General features: G+C 39.9%; 1 protein-coding gene across 5 annotated transcripts; it reads right to left on the bottom strand.

Annotated features, from left to right (window-relative positions):
* Positions 1-1,771: 1,771 nt before the first annotated feature.
* LOC143877727 (putative inactive receptor kinase At1g48480) lies at positions 1,772-6,847 on the bottom strand. Of its 5 annotated transcripts, none has more exons than XR_013250730.1 (4): positions 5,361-6,847; positions 2,676-3,357; positions 2,247-2,340; positions 1,772-2,072 (listed from the first exon to the last, which is right to left on the bottom strand). XR_013250730.1 is itself a non-coding variant. In XM_077379930.1 (3 exons), the coding sequence occupies exons 1-2, from the start codon at positions 6,604-6,606 to the stop codon at positions 2,678-2,680; spliced, it is 1,926 nt and encodes a 641-aa protein (XP_077236045.1). In that variant the 5' UTR covers positions 6,607-6,847; the 3' UTR covers positions 2,171-2,340; positions 2,676-2,677. The 5 variants fall into 5 exon arrangements, 3 of the variants coding, with proteins under 3 accessions (XP_077236045.1, XP_077236046.1, XP_077236044.1); XR_013250731.1 differs by having other exon boundaries at positions 2,247-2,335; XM_077379930.1 differs by lacking the exon at positions 1,772-2,072 and having other exon boundaries at positions 2,171-2,340.
* Positions 6,848-15,602: the final 8,755 nt, after the last annotated feature.

Here is a 15,602-nt window from a genome sequence, read left to right as displayed (position 1 = left end):
GGTTGGGTACTCCAAAATCGGCCCAACGAGGCTCTTCGCGACACATTAACAAAGCGGCACCTCTTTTTGGCAATCAACATGAGTCATCATCAGCAATAACTTTAGTCACCATCAACAAAGGATCTTCATCCGATAGTGTATATTGAATTTGGTAGATATTCATTACATTTGTCATTTGGGGAATTCAATTGTACTGGAGAATTTCATTGTAATCAAACATATGTTGATTTTCAATCCACATACATTTGAGGGGGCATGTTAGAGAATATCAGATCTGATTGTAAATGATTGGATTGTGGTAGATTAGGCAAATCAGTTTGATTAGGATTACATCTTAGATAGGTTTATCTCCTTCCATGTTTATCTTTTCTCTTTCTATGTTTATCTGTAAGTGCTTATTTAAGCACAAAGTTACCGATTAATGAAAACATCCAAGAATTAGTGAAATATTCTAAAATTCTTCACATAATGCCTACAAAAATCAATAGTTTACCTTTTCTTAGTGGGCCATTAAAGATGCATTATTGATTTTTTCTGTTTGTTTGAATGGTAAAAGATGCGTTATTGATATGGTTTTATGATCATCCAATCATGGAGGGACCAACTTCATGCCAGCCTAAGCCGCTTGCATTCCCGCACAAACCCACCTCACGGTCAACGGTTCAATATTCTCTGTATGCTCCTGCAAAACCCACCGGCCTTTTTTATGCTTTCTAGCTCGCCTATTCAAAAATCTACTCCTGTTCTTCTATGCAGAAAAACCTCCGATCTTGAGACAGTAGAAACACCAATGGTCCCTCCAAATCCTCCCCACTATTCTCCTTAATATCTCATGTCAAAATTAGGGAGATGGTTTTTTCACCCCCCGTACGATTATGTGCCCCCTGGATAACGTGATTTGATGTTAAAAAGAGTTGAAGTCGGCCCACAATTCCGTTGAAAAAGGGGCGCATAATCCTACAGGGGGTGAAAAAATCATCTCCCCAAAAATTATCACGATATCATTTTACCCTAATGCCATTACAGTCTTGATAGGAGATTTTATATGGTGTAAGCCCTTATATTCTATTTACGTTATGCCCCATCACATAGACGGTTTGGATCATCCTATAGTGTGGTCCGTACAGTACTTTTTGAAAAAAATACTGGACTACAAGGGCTTACACCATATAAGAACTCCGTTTAAATAGCGAGAAAACAACAAAAGGGTTTATACTGCCTGGCATCAGCCTTCTTTTTAATAGCAACCCATCTAAAATCTCAGTAGCGGATTTCTGCCCACCTCCCGCTGCACCTGAGGTTAGAAAAACCCACAAAAACCTAAGTCCTTTAAGCCTAATCGTCTCCCAATCAATTAAAAGTTAAAACTAAGGTTAGGTCAGCTGAAGAAAAACAGAATATAACAACACTTCAATAGTCATTACTTCCCCAAATAAGCTTTTTAAGCAAAACGACGATCAAAACCTCCATAGCTTTTTCCTAGTACTACAGCCGACCAATGCATGTGATAGGGATTAGGGAAGGTACCTTGACATACCTAGAAAAAAATAGTAATGTGAGGCATCGATCCCTGTTTAGAATCTCACCAACCCAACCCCCCTCTCCACCGAAAGCAAGGTGAACCGTTCGGCCATGCATGGATCGAAGGTGAAAGAAAAGAGCCAATCTTAATTTCAATTTCAACAAAAGTCACACGTTCTCAGCAACAACGGACGATGTAATTACAGCAACACAACCAACCCCCCAAACCCATTAAATGCTCTCCTCCACGTCCAGCCAAACAAAATCAATACACATGTTATTCATCCAAACAACATTAACCCCCCATATATCAACATTAACCCCCATATAGCAAAGGGAGAAAAAGAAAAGGAAAAACAGCTATAGAAAGACAAACAGCGCACACAGTTGTTTAAACACCAAACTAAACCAACAAAAATGGAGAAAGTAAATACATGGTGCACAGTGGTTGTGTGCCCCCTCGTTTGCACTTGACGTTAGATAAACCCACAAAAAAACCAAGTGTCTAAGCCTTCTTGTTTCCCAATCAATTAAAACTAAGGTCAGATCACCTGAAGAAAAACAGAATATAACGACACCTCAATAGTCAATACTTTCCCAATTAAGAAAAACGCCAATCCATTATAAGCAAAAACGAAGAGCAAAAACGAAGAGCAAAACCTCCATAGCTTTTTCTAGTACAAAAGCCGACAAATGCATGTGATAGGGAACGCAACTTTACATACCTAAAAATAAATAGTGAAGCGAGGCATCCCTTTTTCGAATCTCACCAACCCAAAGGAAAGAAAGGTGAGCCGTTCAGCCATGCGTTGATCTTATCTTGAGAGTAAAAGAAAAGAGCCAACTTAATTTCAACAAAAAGCAGACGCACACAGATACAGAAGACGATGTAATTACAGCAAAAGAACCAACCCCCCACACCCCCCATTGAATGCTCTCCTCCACTTCCAGCCAAAATCAATACACAAGTTATTCATCCAAACAACATTAACCCCCAAGATATTGAAAGGGAGAAAAAAAAAAGAAGGAAAAACAGCTATAGAAAGACAAACAGCATACACAGTTGTTTACAGAAATAAAAAGAACTCTTAAACTATGCTTAAACACCAACAAACACCAAACTAAACCAATAAAAATGGAGAAAGTAATCGAACCTTCAAACCAAGAATGAGGCCGGTGGCTGGCCCAGCCCATCGTCTGAGTCGTTTCGCCAAGATGATCCATGATCTGGATCATCAATCAGATTCATGTTCTGGTCTTGCTCCTGGCGGAGGCTTGAACGGCTGAGCTCTTCAATCCTCTGTGCCACCTCTGACATTGATGGGCGTTTATCGGGGTACTGTGCTGTGCAATCGACGGCGAGCTGTAAGAGATGAACCATATCCTCCTCAACACTCTGGTACCTCAGAAGCTCAAGGTCGAACACCTCCGATGTCCACTCTTCTCGAACCACGGACTGGACCCACCTTGGAAGGTCTACACCTTCCTCATTCAAAAGTGCATGAGTTGGTGCTTTGCCAGTCAGAAGCTCCAAAAGCAACACACCAAAGCTGTAGACATCGGCCTTTTGGGAGACCCTGCGGCCGTCTGTCACCTCTGGTGCACGGTAGCCTGCAATACGGTTGGGAGTGGGGTTGGGGCCGACGAGGTGTGCAAGGCCAAAGTCAGATACACGGGCATCATAGGATTTGGTGAGGAGGACATTGGAGGACTTGATGTTGCCATGGGATACATTGGGGCCTTGCCTGTGGAGGTATTCAATGCCACGGGCCGCACCAAGAGCAATACTGGACCGGGTCTCCCAGTTAAGTGGAGTTCTACCTGCTCCTCTATTTCCTGGAAGAAGATACGAGAAAAGAGAAGATAGTCAGTAAAATGCTTTGGTTTTCTTTAGCGTTCTTTCTCCTAGATTTTGAATTTTTGAAGTTGATCATGGTTGGTATCTTCTTCTTTTTTCAGCTCTCCAGTGTTTGAATTTGAAGGTATTCACTTTCTCAGTGTCTAATTTTCTCTCTAGGTTTTGAATTTTAAGATGGTCAGGAGTGGGTATGTGTTTGAATTTGAAAGTAGAATACAAAATGCTTTTCCAAGTTTTGAATTTGAAAATGCTGGCAAAAATGCCTTGCTAGTTTCTTTTAGGCTTCCTCGTCTTGGGTTTTTGACTCGAAGACCATTGACATGATCCCTCACAGACTAAAATAACAACAATGAGATGCTCGTAACCTTCTGCACAATGGGATGCCATTTTAGACAGAAAATCTAATTACATCAGTCCACAAACAAATCCAATTATCCAACGGTTAAATGAGAAAGAATGTCATTGCTAGGCTATTGTCTATCCAGGAAGAAATCCATCATTTTTGGGCAGCACGAGGGGCAGTATATGATCAGACAGTAGAGGTGATTTTTATATAACAAATTTGAGCCTACAGTTCATTCAATCGATTAAATTGAAGGGAATTTCAGAAGAAATGCGATTCTCATTTACAAAAAATAGAAATAGTGATGATAAACTTCAACATGAATAGAGGAGTGTACATATCAAAACATAGCCCTCTTTCACCTAGATTTTGAATTTTGAATTTGATCATGGTACGTATCTTCTTTTTTCAGGTCTCCAGTACTTGAATTTGAAGGTAGTCTCTTTTGCGAAGTCTAATTTACCATATGGGGTTTGAATTTGAAGATGGTCAGGAGTGGGTCTATGAGTTTGAAACTTGAAGGTAGTAAACAAAATACTTTTCCTAGGTTTGAAGTTAAAAATGCTGACACTAATATGCCTGCTAGTTTCTTTTAAAATACGTTTCCTAGGAAGACTTAACAAAATACTTTTCTTAGGTTTAAAAATGCTTCCTTGTCTTGGGTTTTTGAGTTCAAGACAATTGAGTCCGTCACATAAACTAAAATAACAACAGTGAGACGCTTTTAAACTTCGGTGCAATGGGATGCCGTTTTGGACAGACTAATTGCATCAGTCCAAAAAAAAAATCCAATGATCCAACAGTTAATGAGAATCTATGCCGTTGCTAGGCTATTGCCTATGCAGGAAGAAATTCCTCATTTTTGGACAGCACGAGGGGCAGTATATGATTTGACAGTGGAGGTGATTTTTATAACAAAATTGTGCCTACAGTTCAAATTGATTAATTTGAAGGTAATTTCAAATAAAATGCAATTCTCATTTACAAAAATTAGATATGTAGATCATAAACTTCACAATAAATAGAGGAGCGTATATATCAAAACATTGGGGAGTAAATATCAGTTTCCTTCCAAAAATACTTCCCACACCTCCACCTTACAGTGAAAATGCGACCAGAACATCACGCCAATCCCAAATACCCAGCTATCCTCTTCAAGAAAAAAACAGAGAGAACACGCATGGACCATTTCTTCCAGATAAGGGGAGCGAACGACCACAAAATGAACTATAGACGGCTAACCTTATTGTTCTAGCATGTAGGAAAAAACAATAAAATGAAGACAAAGAAACCCAGAAAGAAAAACTGAAATCCCAATCCCTCCCAGTTCTAGAAAACAAATATCAGAAAACAAAGCAAAAGAAAAATCTGGAAAAAAAAACCCATAGACGCATTGCTTCAATTCCTCTAAAAATAAAAACGAAAACAGCATTGTTCCTTTCATCTTCGAGCAATCCACTCAAATGCAAGATAAGAACAGAAATATAGAAAACCCAATTACCCTTATTCCAAATATAAAGCACAGAGCACAAACTATTGTCCCTAATATAAAGCAAGAAAAAAAAAAGAGCAAATCATCACGCCATGCAAAAAGGGTCAAAAGGAAAAGGAAAATAGCGAAATTAGAAAAGGACTCACCATGCAAAAGCGCAGAGAGACTCCCCATAGACATATAATCATAGACAAGAAGCTTCTCATCCTTACTGAAATAATAAGCCCTAAGCGGAACAAGATTTTCATGATCCATAGATCCAACGACCTCGATCTTCTCCCTAAACTCCTTCTCCAAAATATTAACATCCTTCAATCTCTTCACAGCAACAACAGTCCCAAACTCCAAAACCGCCTTATAAGCAGTCCCAAAAGTCCCCTTCCCTAAAACCTCCGCCGAAGCCCTCAATAAATCCTCCAAATCAAAAACCCTAGCCGCATTTCCAAAAAAAATCAACTTTTTCCCATTATTTACCATCGTATCCCCTCCTTTAGGCGTTCCTGTCACCGGAATCCCGCCGCTTAAACCCCTATTTTCTACCTCTCCGGCCGGTTTTTCCACCGGCATCTCCAATTCCGGCTGCTTCACTGCCGTAACATCAACAGATCTAGTTTTCCGGCCACTTTTCCGGCAAACAAAAAGAAGAATAATAACAATTAGAATAAAAGCCACGGCCGATCCAACCGCAATTCCGGCAATCGCTCCTGCCGAAAGCTTCTTCTTTCCTTCGCCTGGACAAGCACCCATAGGCCCACCGCAGAGCGAATTCCCTTCAAAAGATCCGTTCTGTATTCCCCGGAGCTCCGACGGGATCGAGCCGTTGAGTTGATTGTACGATACATTGAATTGGACTAGGTTTGGAAGGCTCAGATCTGGAATCGAACCAGACAATTTATTTTTCTCTAAGTAGAGAGTTGCTAACCTCTTCAGTTTGTTAAAATCTGCCGGAATCTCGCCTGAAAAGTTATTCTCGGCCAGATTTAATCTCACCAGGTTCTCCAACCCAAAAATAACGGCCGGAATCTCTCCGGAAAATTTGTTCCCCTGCAAGTAGAGATTCCTCAAGTCCGTACAAAGAGAAAGATCAGAAGGGATTTGACCGGTCAAAGCGTTAAATCTGAGGCTAAGTGTTTGGAGCTGAGTCAGATTTCCCACGATCCCGGCCGGAATACTGCCCATGAGTCCGACGCCGGGGAGCCGTAAAGCCGTCACACGTCCGGCCCCGCATTTGATGCCTTGCCACTCGCAAGGGCTACTGCTCGAGTTCCATCGGAGGGATCTACCTACGGCTGATCGGAGAGAGAGAAGGGCGGTTTTGTCAGATTCTAGATCTGGTTTTGCGGAGTGAAGAAAGAAGAGAAAGATGAAGAGAGTGAGGAGAGGAGACGCCATTGGCGGTTTTGGAAAACCGCTTTATGACGATAACAGTGGTTTTATTGTAGAACCATTTGAAGAGTAGAAGTAGAATAGAGAGCTAAAAAGAGAAGAGGGTGTGTGTGTGCTATAAAACCCAAACCCTAGTTTCTGCTTTTGCTTTTTGAGTGGATTTTGGGAAGAGAGTGCTCATCTGTCAAAACCCTTTTTCTTTAATTTTTTACCCTTTTTAAATTTTGTTTCTCGGAAATACAAGCTGGATATTTCACTTCTTTACTCGCTGAAGCCCAGTTTTGAAGCCAGAATATCTTTCTTTAAAATGGGAAGTGATATATTTGCTCCTTTATTTTTCTTGGCACAGCCCCCTCTAGTGTTTTTTAATTTCTCTTTTTACACTAGAAGGGGCTGTCCCAACTGAAAAAGGAGTGGATATATTATTTGCCATTTAATAAAGATATTAAAGGTTTCTGACAGTGTGGATATGTCAAACATTGGCGATGCCATGTTTTAATAACTGCACAAAATTTGCTTGTCTTTTCCTTTTATTTTAATTGGTTTCTTAGAGCATTTTGGGTACTATAAGCAGCCTTTGAAAGTTGTTTAAATAGTAAAGGACAAGCTGGTTTAGTGCAATTATAGAAACATGGTAGTGCCAGTATCATTATCCATGCTAAAATATCGGAGCTATTTATTGGTAGAGAGAGATATCTGGAGTTAGGTTGAAGTTGTTTATCTGACGGTTCATTTGTCCATTTGGAGTAGAAAATCACCGACGTTAACATTGCAACGACGAGTTAAACAAATGTCTTTGAACGCCGATTAATTGCTTTTGTCTAACGGCAGATAGGGAGCGTTTTGACGAATTCTTTTCACTAATAAATGGTGGGCCCACCGGAGCCCGTATCTCTTACGTATCTCGTATCGTGGGCCCTTCGGAGTCAAATCAAATATGTGGGCATGGCGGGCCCCGTCTTGAATCAATCGAAACTGTTCATTTGATAACCCTAGGCAATCATAAACGTCAAATAATGTGTAATAAGGCCATAGGAAATACAAAATATGGCTTATCAAGCGGAAGGTTTGGATCGATCAAAGTTAGGACCCACTATGAGGTAGGTAGTGGGGTGCAGAAGTTAAGCATGCCGCTGCTTTCTTTCAAATTGGGAATGGTTTAACTGATCTCAGCTCCATGTGGACCTCAACTGATTTGAACCGTCAAAATCTGGGTCCATTGTGCATGTGGGTGCAGCCGGTCTGAAAAAAGCTTCCATTGTATCATCTATTCGTCCCACCAATTAAAGACAAAATGCTGTGCCTTTCACTATGGGGAAAAGATGGTCTCGTCACATTTTTAGTCCGATTGAATTTTCGGTTGGTAGTTTCAGCCAACTCAACTAACCTTGGAGTGGCGTCACGCATCGAAAAGACCATTTTGCCCTCTTCTTCTGCTTCTCTTAATTTTATTTTTTTTGTTGCACACAACCGCTTCAACTCCGTAGAAGAAGAACAAAGATAAAGAAGACGAAGAGCAAAAGGAAAGAACGATGAAAAATTAAAAAATTAAAGCACAATTAAAGCTGGAAAAATAGAAACAACTAAAAACATTTGCAAAAGATCGACATGTTTTTAATAAAGATCTCACCAATTCAAAAAAAATAAAAATAAAAAGGAAGAAGAAGAAGAATAGGGTGACTTGTCAAAAAAGGGAGTCGACCTGTTAAAAAATCAGGTTGTCACACTGAAAAATCCTGCCGTCAAAAGCCAGGTCAGTTGCAAAATCCGATTTTTTTAAGGCCGTGCTTGTTTAATATTATGACAACCGATTGTTAGTTCCAAACCGATGTTGGACTCAAAAATACGTTTAAATATGAGTCCAATAATTGGTTTAGACCACAAAATCTGTTGTCATGATCTTAAATGATCAAGGCCTAAGAGTTGAAATGATTTTTTGACGAGTTGATTTGATCTTTTGAGAGCTGGAACAATATATTGAAGTCGACCCGATTTTTTAAAGAATGCATTAATATATATTTTTCATTTTTTGAGTACAAATTCTTCTTTTTCCTTCTTTCTCTTCCGTGTTGCGGTGGTGAAACAAAGAGAGCAAAGATGAAGTGATGAAGGAGTTGGAGAGAAAGGAAAATGTCGACCAAGCGAAAAGGGCAGAAGAGTCTTTTAATCTGTCTCACGGCAACGTGATTTTAGGTACCAGTCAATTTGTCTTTTTTCCTTAAACATTTATTTACAAGCAAATTAAAAGGAAAATTAGAATTGGTTTCGGAGTGTGGGTCATAAGCTCATCTATGGTGGGGCAACCATTACGACCTTCAAGATCGATGTAGATACAGCCACGTGTATGGTAAAGATGCCCTTGAATACAGCAAGCATGCTACCCTATCCTAATATGATATGCCACGATAATTCAAATTTATTGTGTCACACATTTCCCGAGTTGTTTGAATCTTGATTGGGTTACTGTTCGGTGGGGCCCACCCGACATAGCAAAACGTGGTCCCAGACCTATTATTTGGATTTTAGCAATTAGACCCATCTATAAGCGCTAGGATTTATTTATTTAAAATGGAAGGAGTTATTTGCTGTAGACTAGTCTGTTTCAGAGGAAAGCTCCAAGTCATTCATGGGTTGGGTTTTAAATTTAACCCAATTAAGCTATGTGTTAGGATTCATGGGAATCCGAGTTAACTTGATGTGTCCTATTTGGTTGGATCCGCGGAGGATCCAATTTAGTGTACTAGGTCTCATTATTTTATACAGCTATATCACGTTGGGATAATCCAACATACTATTTTGGTAACATATGAATCATATGATTAAATTAATTGGACAACCTAACTCTTCATGTTTTTTTAATTTCAGCCATCCATTTTAATTTAGCCCAATGGCCACGTTTTTGGGGCATGTCCCACAAACAATGGGGACCACTAAATAAATTGTAGCTGTACCTACCTTTAATTCTTACTGGACTATATGTTTTTGTATTTTTGTGAGTAAAATAGGGACAAACACCATATAATTTCACTGAAAATCAAGCCATATTAATGGTAAAAGAATGTGGTAAGGGTCTTCTCAATCCCCATATATTTGAAGATGGGAAAGCCGAGCACAGTGCTTGCAAAAGCCTCCTCCCATTTCCTTTTTGCCTTTCCCCTTTTCCACCTTGTTTTCTGTAATAAATACTTCATTATAGTAATTTGAGGCCCACTTGTTTTTTTTTAATTCCACCCATCTCTTTTTTTTTTGTTGGCAGTTTGGTACATTTTTTTTATTTTATTTTATGACGTAGGATGTCCCCACCCCCTTCGGGAGTATGACTAGTTCCTACGGATACACGCAATGACCTGCTCACCACGGGTATCAGGTAAGTCGGGGGCCGGATTCAAACCCATGACTTTATGCCGAAGAGCCAACGCCTCCGTAGGTGGCAGTTTGGTACATGCCTGTAAGTTGCATGAGCCACTGAAAAAAGAAATTAAAATAAAAAATTAGATTAAAATCACATAAATAATTATTGGTCTAAAATCAGATAAATAATTAGTCATTTAAGAAGAAAAAAAATCTCAAAATAACTAACCAAAGTAGAGAAGAAACAAATGAATGAGAGGAATGTTAAATTATTGAAGTTATTTTTTTAGGAAGTAGAGCTGTGGCTAAGATTATAAAAATAAAGCTAGCTGGAGGGGGTGTTAAGTTATTAGCCTTTTATTGCCGGCTGTTCACATGCAGAAATGGAGAGTTTCTTTTGTGGTGTGAATATGATTTGCTTCCCTGTCATTTTACTCTCTAATCCCTCTATATCATTCTTTCCTTTGGACCCTCACATCCCCTGTGTGTTCAACTTAGGATTCTCACTCCTCTTCATATCTTCTTAGGATGCCCCTGACAGTCTGACACCCACCTGAATATTTCATAGGCATGCATGCTCACATCTTGACTCTATGTATTCATCTTAATTTAAGTTGAGGTCGTTTTCTACATGTAGTAGATAGAAAAGCACCCAATGCGCCATCTCCACCGTACACGACCATAAACTGTTGATCTGGAGAGGCTACACCAGATGATGGCTTCCAAATGAAGATTAAAAATAAGGATGAATGGCCTAAATGCTCCCTCAATATAATACCTTACTGATGGGTTAAGCGTGTGAAATCTAAATGGTTCCTTTCTATGAACAAAGTCCGGGACATACATTGATTGACAGATCATAAGATCTTGAATTCCATGGTTTGAGCGATTTAGTTTGATGTATTGCGTTGCTGAATTTTGTTTTCCACCCTCCATTTACATATTGGCTAACCAAGCCACAGTTTTCAAGTTCCTCAATCAAGGACACCAAAGGTTTAGGGAAATTCTTTCCACTCCTCTCTTTAGGTGGTGCCATGTTTGGAAACCTTGAAAAAAAAAATTCCATGGAAAATTAGTTCATAATGTGGTGAGAGAGGGGTAATGAGAATGGAAGGAGAGGCTTGACTCTTGAGTAAGGTTTTTTTCCTTGTTTTTTAACCTTTCCGCATCCTCAATAGCGCCAAAGTGTTTCCTTCTCCCGCTCTCTGCCACGATTGAGTAAAACTAATATTCCATGGAAAAAAAAATATGATTGCCCAATAAGACATTGGTGATTTTGATGTTGAGAAAGGATAGGGTGTTTGGATCTAGTGAAAAATATTATGGAAAAAAATTCCAGGAGAAAGTAGGTTAGCAAATTTCCTTGAAAACAGGAATTTTTTTTTATTTTAATTTGGAAACAAATTCCATGAAAAATTTTCCATAAATCCAAAGAGGCCTTAATAGGAAGTAATACAACCTACGCTTAACAAGTCAACACACCAAAAGCATTTTGATATGCTTTTGGACAGCTAACATGGTTGACAGTTAAAACAGACGTGGGAACCGCCCACATCCACATCTGTCGGGTCAAGACCCCCCGATTTTGACACCTTAATCTGCTGTGGGCTCTACCATTCTTAAAAAAAAGAGAAAAGTACAGATTATAGACCTGGCAAAAGTGACCCGTGCCCGCGGGTCGACCCGGCCCACCCGCAAATTTGCGGGCACGGGTCTAAGTTTCCGTGACCCGTCAAAAACCAACCCGCGGGTGACCCAACCCGCAAAAACACGAGTCGGGTCGGGTCAACTTGCGGGCACCCACGGGCACCCGCATTTTTATAGTATTTTTTAATCTTTTTGAGAATGTTATCATCACTGCTGTTTGTTTTTTTATGAGTAACTCCTCACTTTATAAAAAGTACGGTATGTCCTCCAAGGATTATCCAAAGTTCCAAACCGTCCATCAGATGGGCCATACCCTAAATAGGATAAGCCCCAAAATTATTTCCATCGGTTGATTCTAACCCTCCGATCTATAGAGGGTTAGGATCAACCCTCTAACATTCAGATTGGAGGGATAGGATCATCCTATGGAAATGATTTTTGGAGCATAACCTATTTAGGCTATGGCCCAACTAATGGACGGTTTGGATCATCCTATGGTGTGGGCCATACATAAAGTGAGAGTGCCCAGTAGTGTTGATAACATTTAAATGTGGTTTTTATTTTATTAGAATTTGCTATCAAGCTTCTCCTTTGGCAATTTCTCAGGCTGTCAAATCAAAATAATTATTACAATCCCATATTTGCGGCATATTTGCGGGTGACCCGCGGGTTTACCCGGCCCACCCGCGGGCCGCGCGGGTCAGGTAAATTTTGACCCGCCAAAATGCGGGTCATTTTCTCACCCGACCCGTGGACCCGCACCCGCATCACCCGCGGGTTGACCCGGCCCGACCCACCCGTTTGCCAGGTCTAGTACAGAATAAGGCAACCTGTTTCGATGAATTATGGATTTAGGGCACCTTTCAAAACAAGAATGAAACACGGGTGATTCTTCAAAAATGGGTGGTAAAAAGACCCCAATACCCTTCTAACATTAATAGTGTTCTCGTATGTTTCCCCTCCTCACAAATTCACAACCCAACGTTCTATTTGGTTGCCAGAAATTTTTTGGTTCTTGGGATTTCTGTGGAACAAAAAATTCCTTGGGAGATTGGTCGAAAAAAAATTCACATGAAGTATCCCGGTACCCATGTTTGGTTGACCAGACTATGGTGGGGAAAAATGCTTTGTCTGGTTGCTTGAACTATTGGGAAGAAAAAAAAAATCTTCTGCAAGCTTATTTTTGGTTCCTCGGAGTATTTTTTTTTCCAGGGTAGGGTTTCGTGCGGGGTTATTTTGGTTCCTGAGATTATTTTGGGTCCAGCAACCAAACGTGGGTTTCTTGCGGAAATTCCACAAAAGTCCCAAGAACCAAAAAAAATTTGGCAACCAAACGGAGCATTAAAGTAATATGTTATTATTCTCACTTATCTTTTGAGCTAAAACGGCTACGTTATTGAATACTAGTGGACAAACCGTGCGATGCACAGGGCAAGATATAACTAATTCGCTAAAATTTTGCTAATACACATAGGATATTGAGAGTAGAAACAATTTTGCTAAAATCATAGGACATGGTGGAGATTATTTTTCTCCAATAAATAGAAACAGTAAGTGGGATATTGAGTAATAGAAACAATTTTGCTAAAACCGTGGGATATGGTGAGATTTTTTCTACAATCCAAATATATGAGAGTTTTACGTTTTTTGAGGAGGGGTGTCACGTGGCACACCCACATCGTCCAGGATTCTGTTTTACACATCTCTTCTGGTTGAGAACGACGACGTTACTAAATATTTTATTATTTCCCATGTCTCTTTTGGCTTAGAACGGCAACGTTATTAATATTTTCTGGTTGGGAATATCGAGTACGCTGCCGGATTTTCTAGGTTCAAACATGTGTTCCAAACGTATCGAGTACGCCGGCGGAATCTCATACAGATGAACGTATTATTAGAAGAGAGTCATCGTTTTATGTTTATGTCAACGTGTCATGAAATCGACTGTCTATGCATATTGGCGATGGCCAAGATTTAAAAGAACCCAAGGAACTCTGAGTTCAAAGAAAGATTTCAAATCCAAACCAAACCGGCTGTATATAGAGGCGCCGTTATTCCAAAAAGTTTTTCAACACGTGTCAAGCATCCATCCGTCTCTAGTTATTTCTGACGGTCAAGATAGAAATGAACCCAAGGTTCTCTCGGTTCAAATACATATTTACACGAACCAAAAGAAGCCTTGTGAAGCATGCCAATTTAATAGGCAGTAATGAGAAATGAGATTTATGTTTATGTCATGAGGGTATCAGGGTCTTTTCCCCACCCGATTTTGAAGAATAGCCTCTGCTGTGGGCCCTTCTCAACGAACCATTTCTGATTTCTGCATACATATATGTTCTTTCTCTTTCTTTCTTCGTGAACTAGCGAGGAAAATTATAGAAAGAGAAAAAAGAAACCAAATAAACGAGGCAGTGCAAAATATTATTTCCCTATCTGTTTGACCATATCTGGAAAAACAAAATCCACATACCTGGGACCCACTAACAAGCTTCAAAACAGCTGAAATCATGCATGCGTTTTATAGTGTCAATTGTCAAAAGAATGCATACACATCTTTTCTTAAGGTCAGGCGCATCTGACCCTATCATTCTTCTTTAAAGTTTTAAAATTTAAAATAAGGGACCTAGCTGGGCGTTTGAAAATCGCAAAGGAGGTTCCCGCAATTGAACGCGGAGCCCATATCCTCAATCATCTATACTGATTACTGACCCAGTTGGGGACCTCACTTGTCTTACCTGCCCTTTGCATGAAATCTTCAAATTTCAAATGGGGCGGGGTCTCATAGACCCTCAGAGTAGAAAAACTGTAATCTTTGGTCTTTTTTCTCAACTGCTCTACACGACCGTTAACTCCTACTAAGTTCGGTCCCCCATTGTCAGAGGCCAATCAACAATTAAATCTGGTTTTTTCTTTCATGGGGCCCATATCTACCTTGTTTACATGATCATATCCGTTGATCCGAATGCCGATCGTAAGTCCAACAAATGCCATTGAGAAAAAGTTCATCGGATGATCCTATGTCTTGCCTCTGTTTGGTTGCAAAAAGCAAGTAAGACGGCTGAGCATTTTTAGGAATATGAAATACCAAATGTTGTCTGGTTGTCAATTTTCAGCTCAAATTTCATTGGACTACTAGACATGGAAGAGACATCATTATTAGCTTTTTGCTTAGGTGGCGCCTATGTGGCGGGATTGTTCCCTCTCCTACTTTTCCAATGCAAAACCTTGTTTTTGGTGAATTTTAGAGAGGAGAAGAGTAGAATATGTCTTGCCATGTGTAATCATTACTTTTCTCTCTCTTTCTCTCTCCTCGTTTTCTCTCTTCTACTATTTATTTTGTTAATGACACCCCTCCATTCTCCACTTGCTTTCACATCCAACCAAACACACTACCAAAATTCCCCTAGACAAGATCTGCTTAGAAACCCAAACAATTGATTTTTGTAACCTTTAACTTACTCATGGGATGTTTGTTCAGGGAAGACAGATGTTCTACTAGATCAACCGTAGGACCTATTAATTGACTTCTACAATTGATCATAAAAGTTACTTGGGATTTGCTAGGGACCATCGCAGAAGGCATTTTGCCACTGGGTTGTTGCATGTGAGAGCAGCCAAACATACTCACTTTTCAACAGATTTTGTCTTATTCTTGAGGTGGCTGTTCTCACTTGCAACAGTACGGCCGCAAAATGCCTTGTCTCTGGCAAATCCCAAGTTACTTTCCACATGGTTGGTTTTGTTTAGGTAATTATTATCAGCACTACTGTATTTTGATGAGGGCACTCTCACTTTATTAAAAGTACGGTATGGCCCGCACTATAGGATGATCCAAACTGTCCATTTGATTGTCCACAGCCTAAATAGGTTGTGCCCCAAAAAATGATTTCCATAGGTTGATCTTAACCCTCCGATCTGAATGTTAGAGTGTTGATCCTAACCCTCTAGATCCGAGAGTTTGGATCAACCCTGCACTAGCTTCTTTGTGTTGAAGGATGGGAATT

Source organism: Tasmannia lanceolata, unplaced genomic scaffold, assembly GCF_043159265.1.
Source record: "Tasmannia lanceolata isolate RefF3 unplaced genomic scaffold, GAP_Taslan_0.1 ptg000005l, whole genome shotgun sequence".
NCBI classification, from domain to species: domain Eukaryota; kingdom Viridiplantae; phylum Streptophyta; class Magnoliopsida; order Canellales; family Winteraceae; genus Tasmannia; species Tasmannia lanceolata.
This window is presented reverse-complemented; position numbering and strand designations above follow the sequence as displayed.

Excerpts from the sequence above, each read along its gene's own strand:
- LOC143877727 (XM_077379930.1), bottom strand. The coding sequence starts at position 6,606 with ATGGCGTCTCCTCTCCTCACTCTCTTCATCTTTCTCTTCTTTCTTCAC. Across the intron at positions 3,358-5,360 it reads TCTCTCTGCGCTTTTGCATG|GAAATAGAGGAGCAGGTAGA; the intron begins GTGAGTCCTTTT and ends ATCTTCTTCCAG.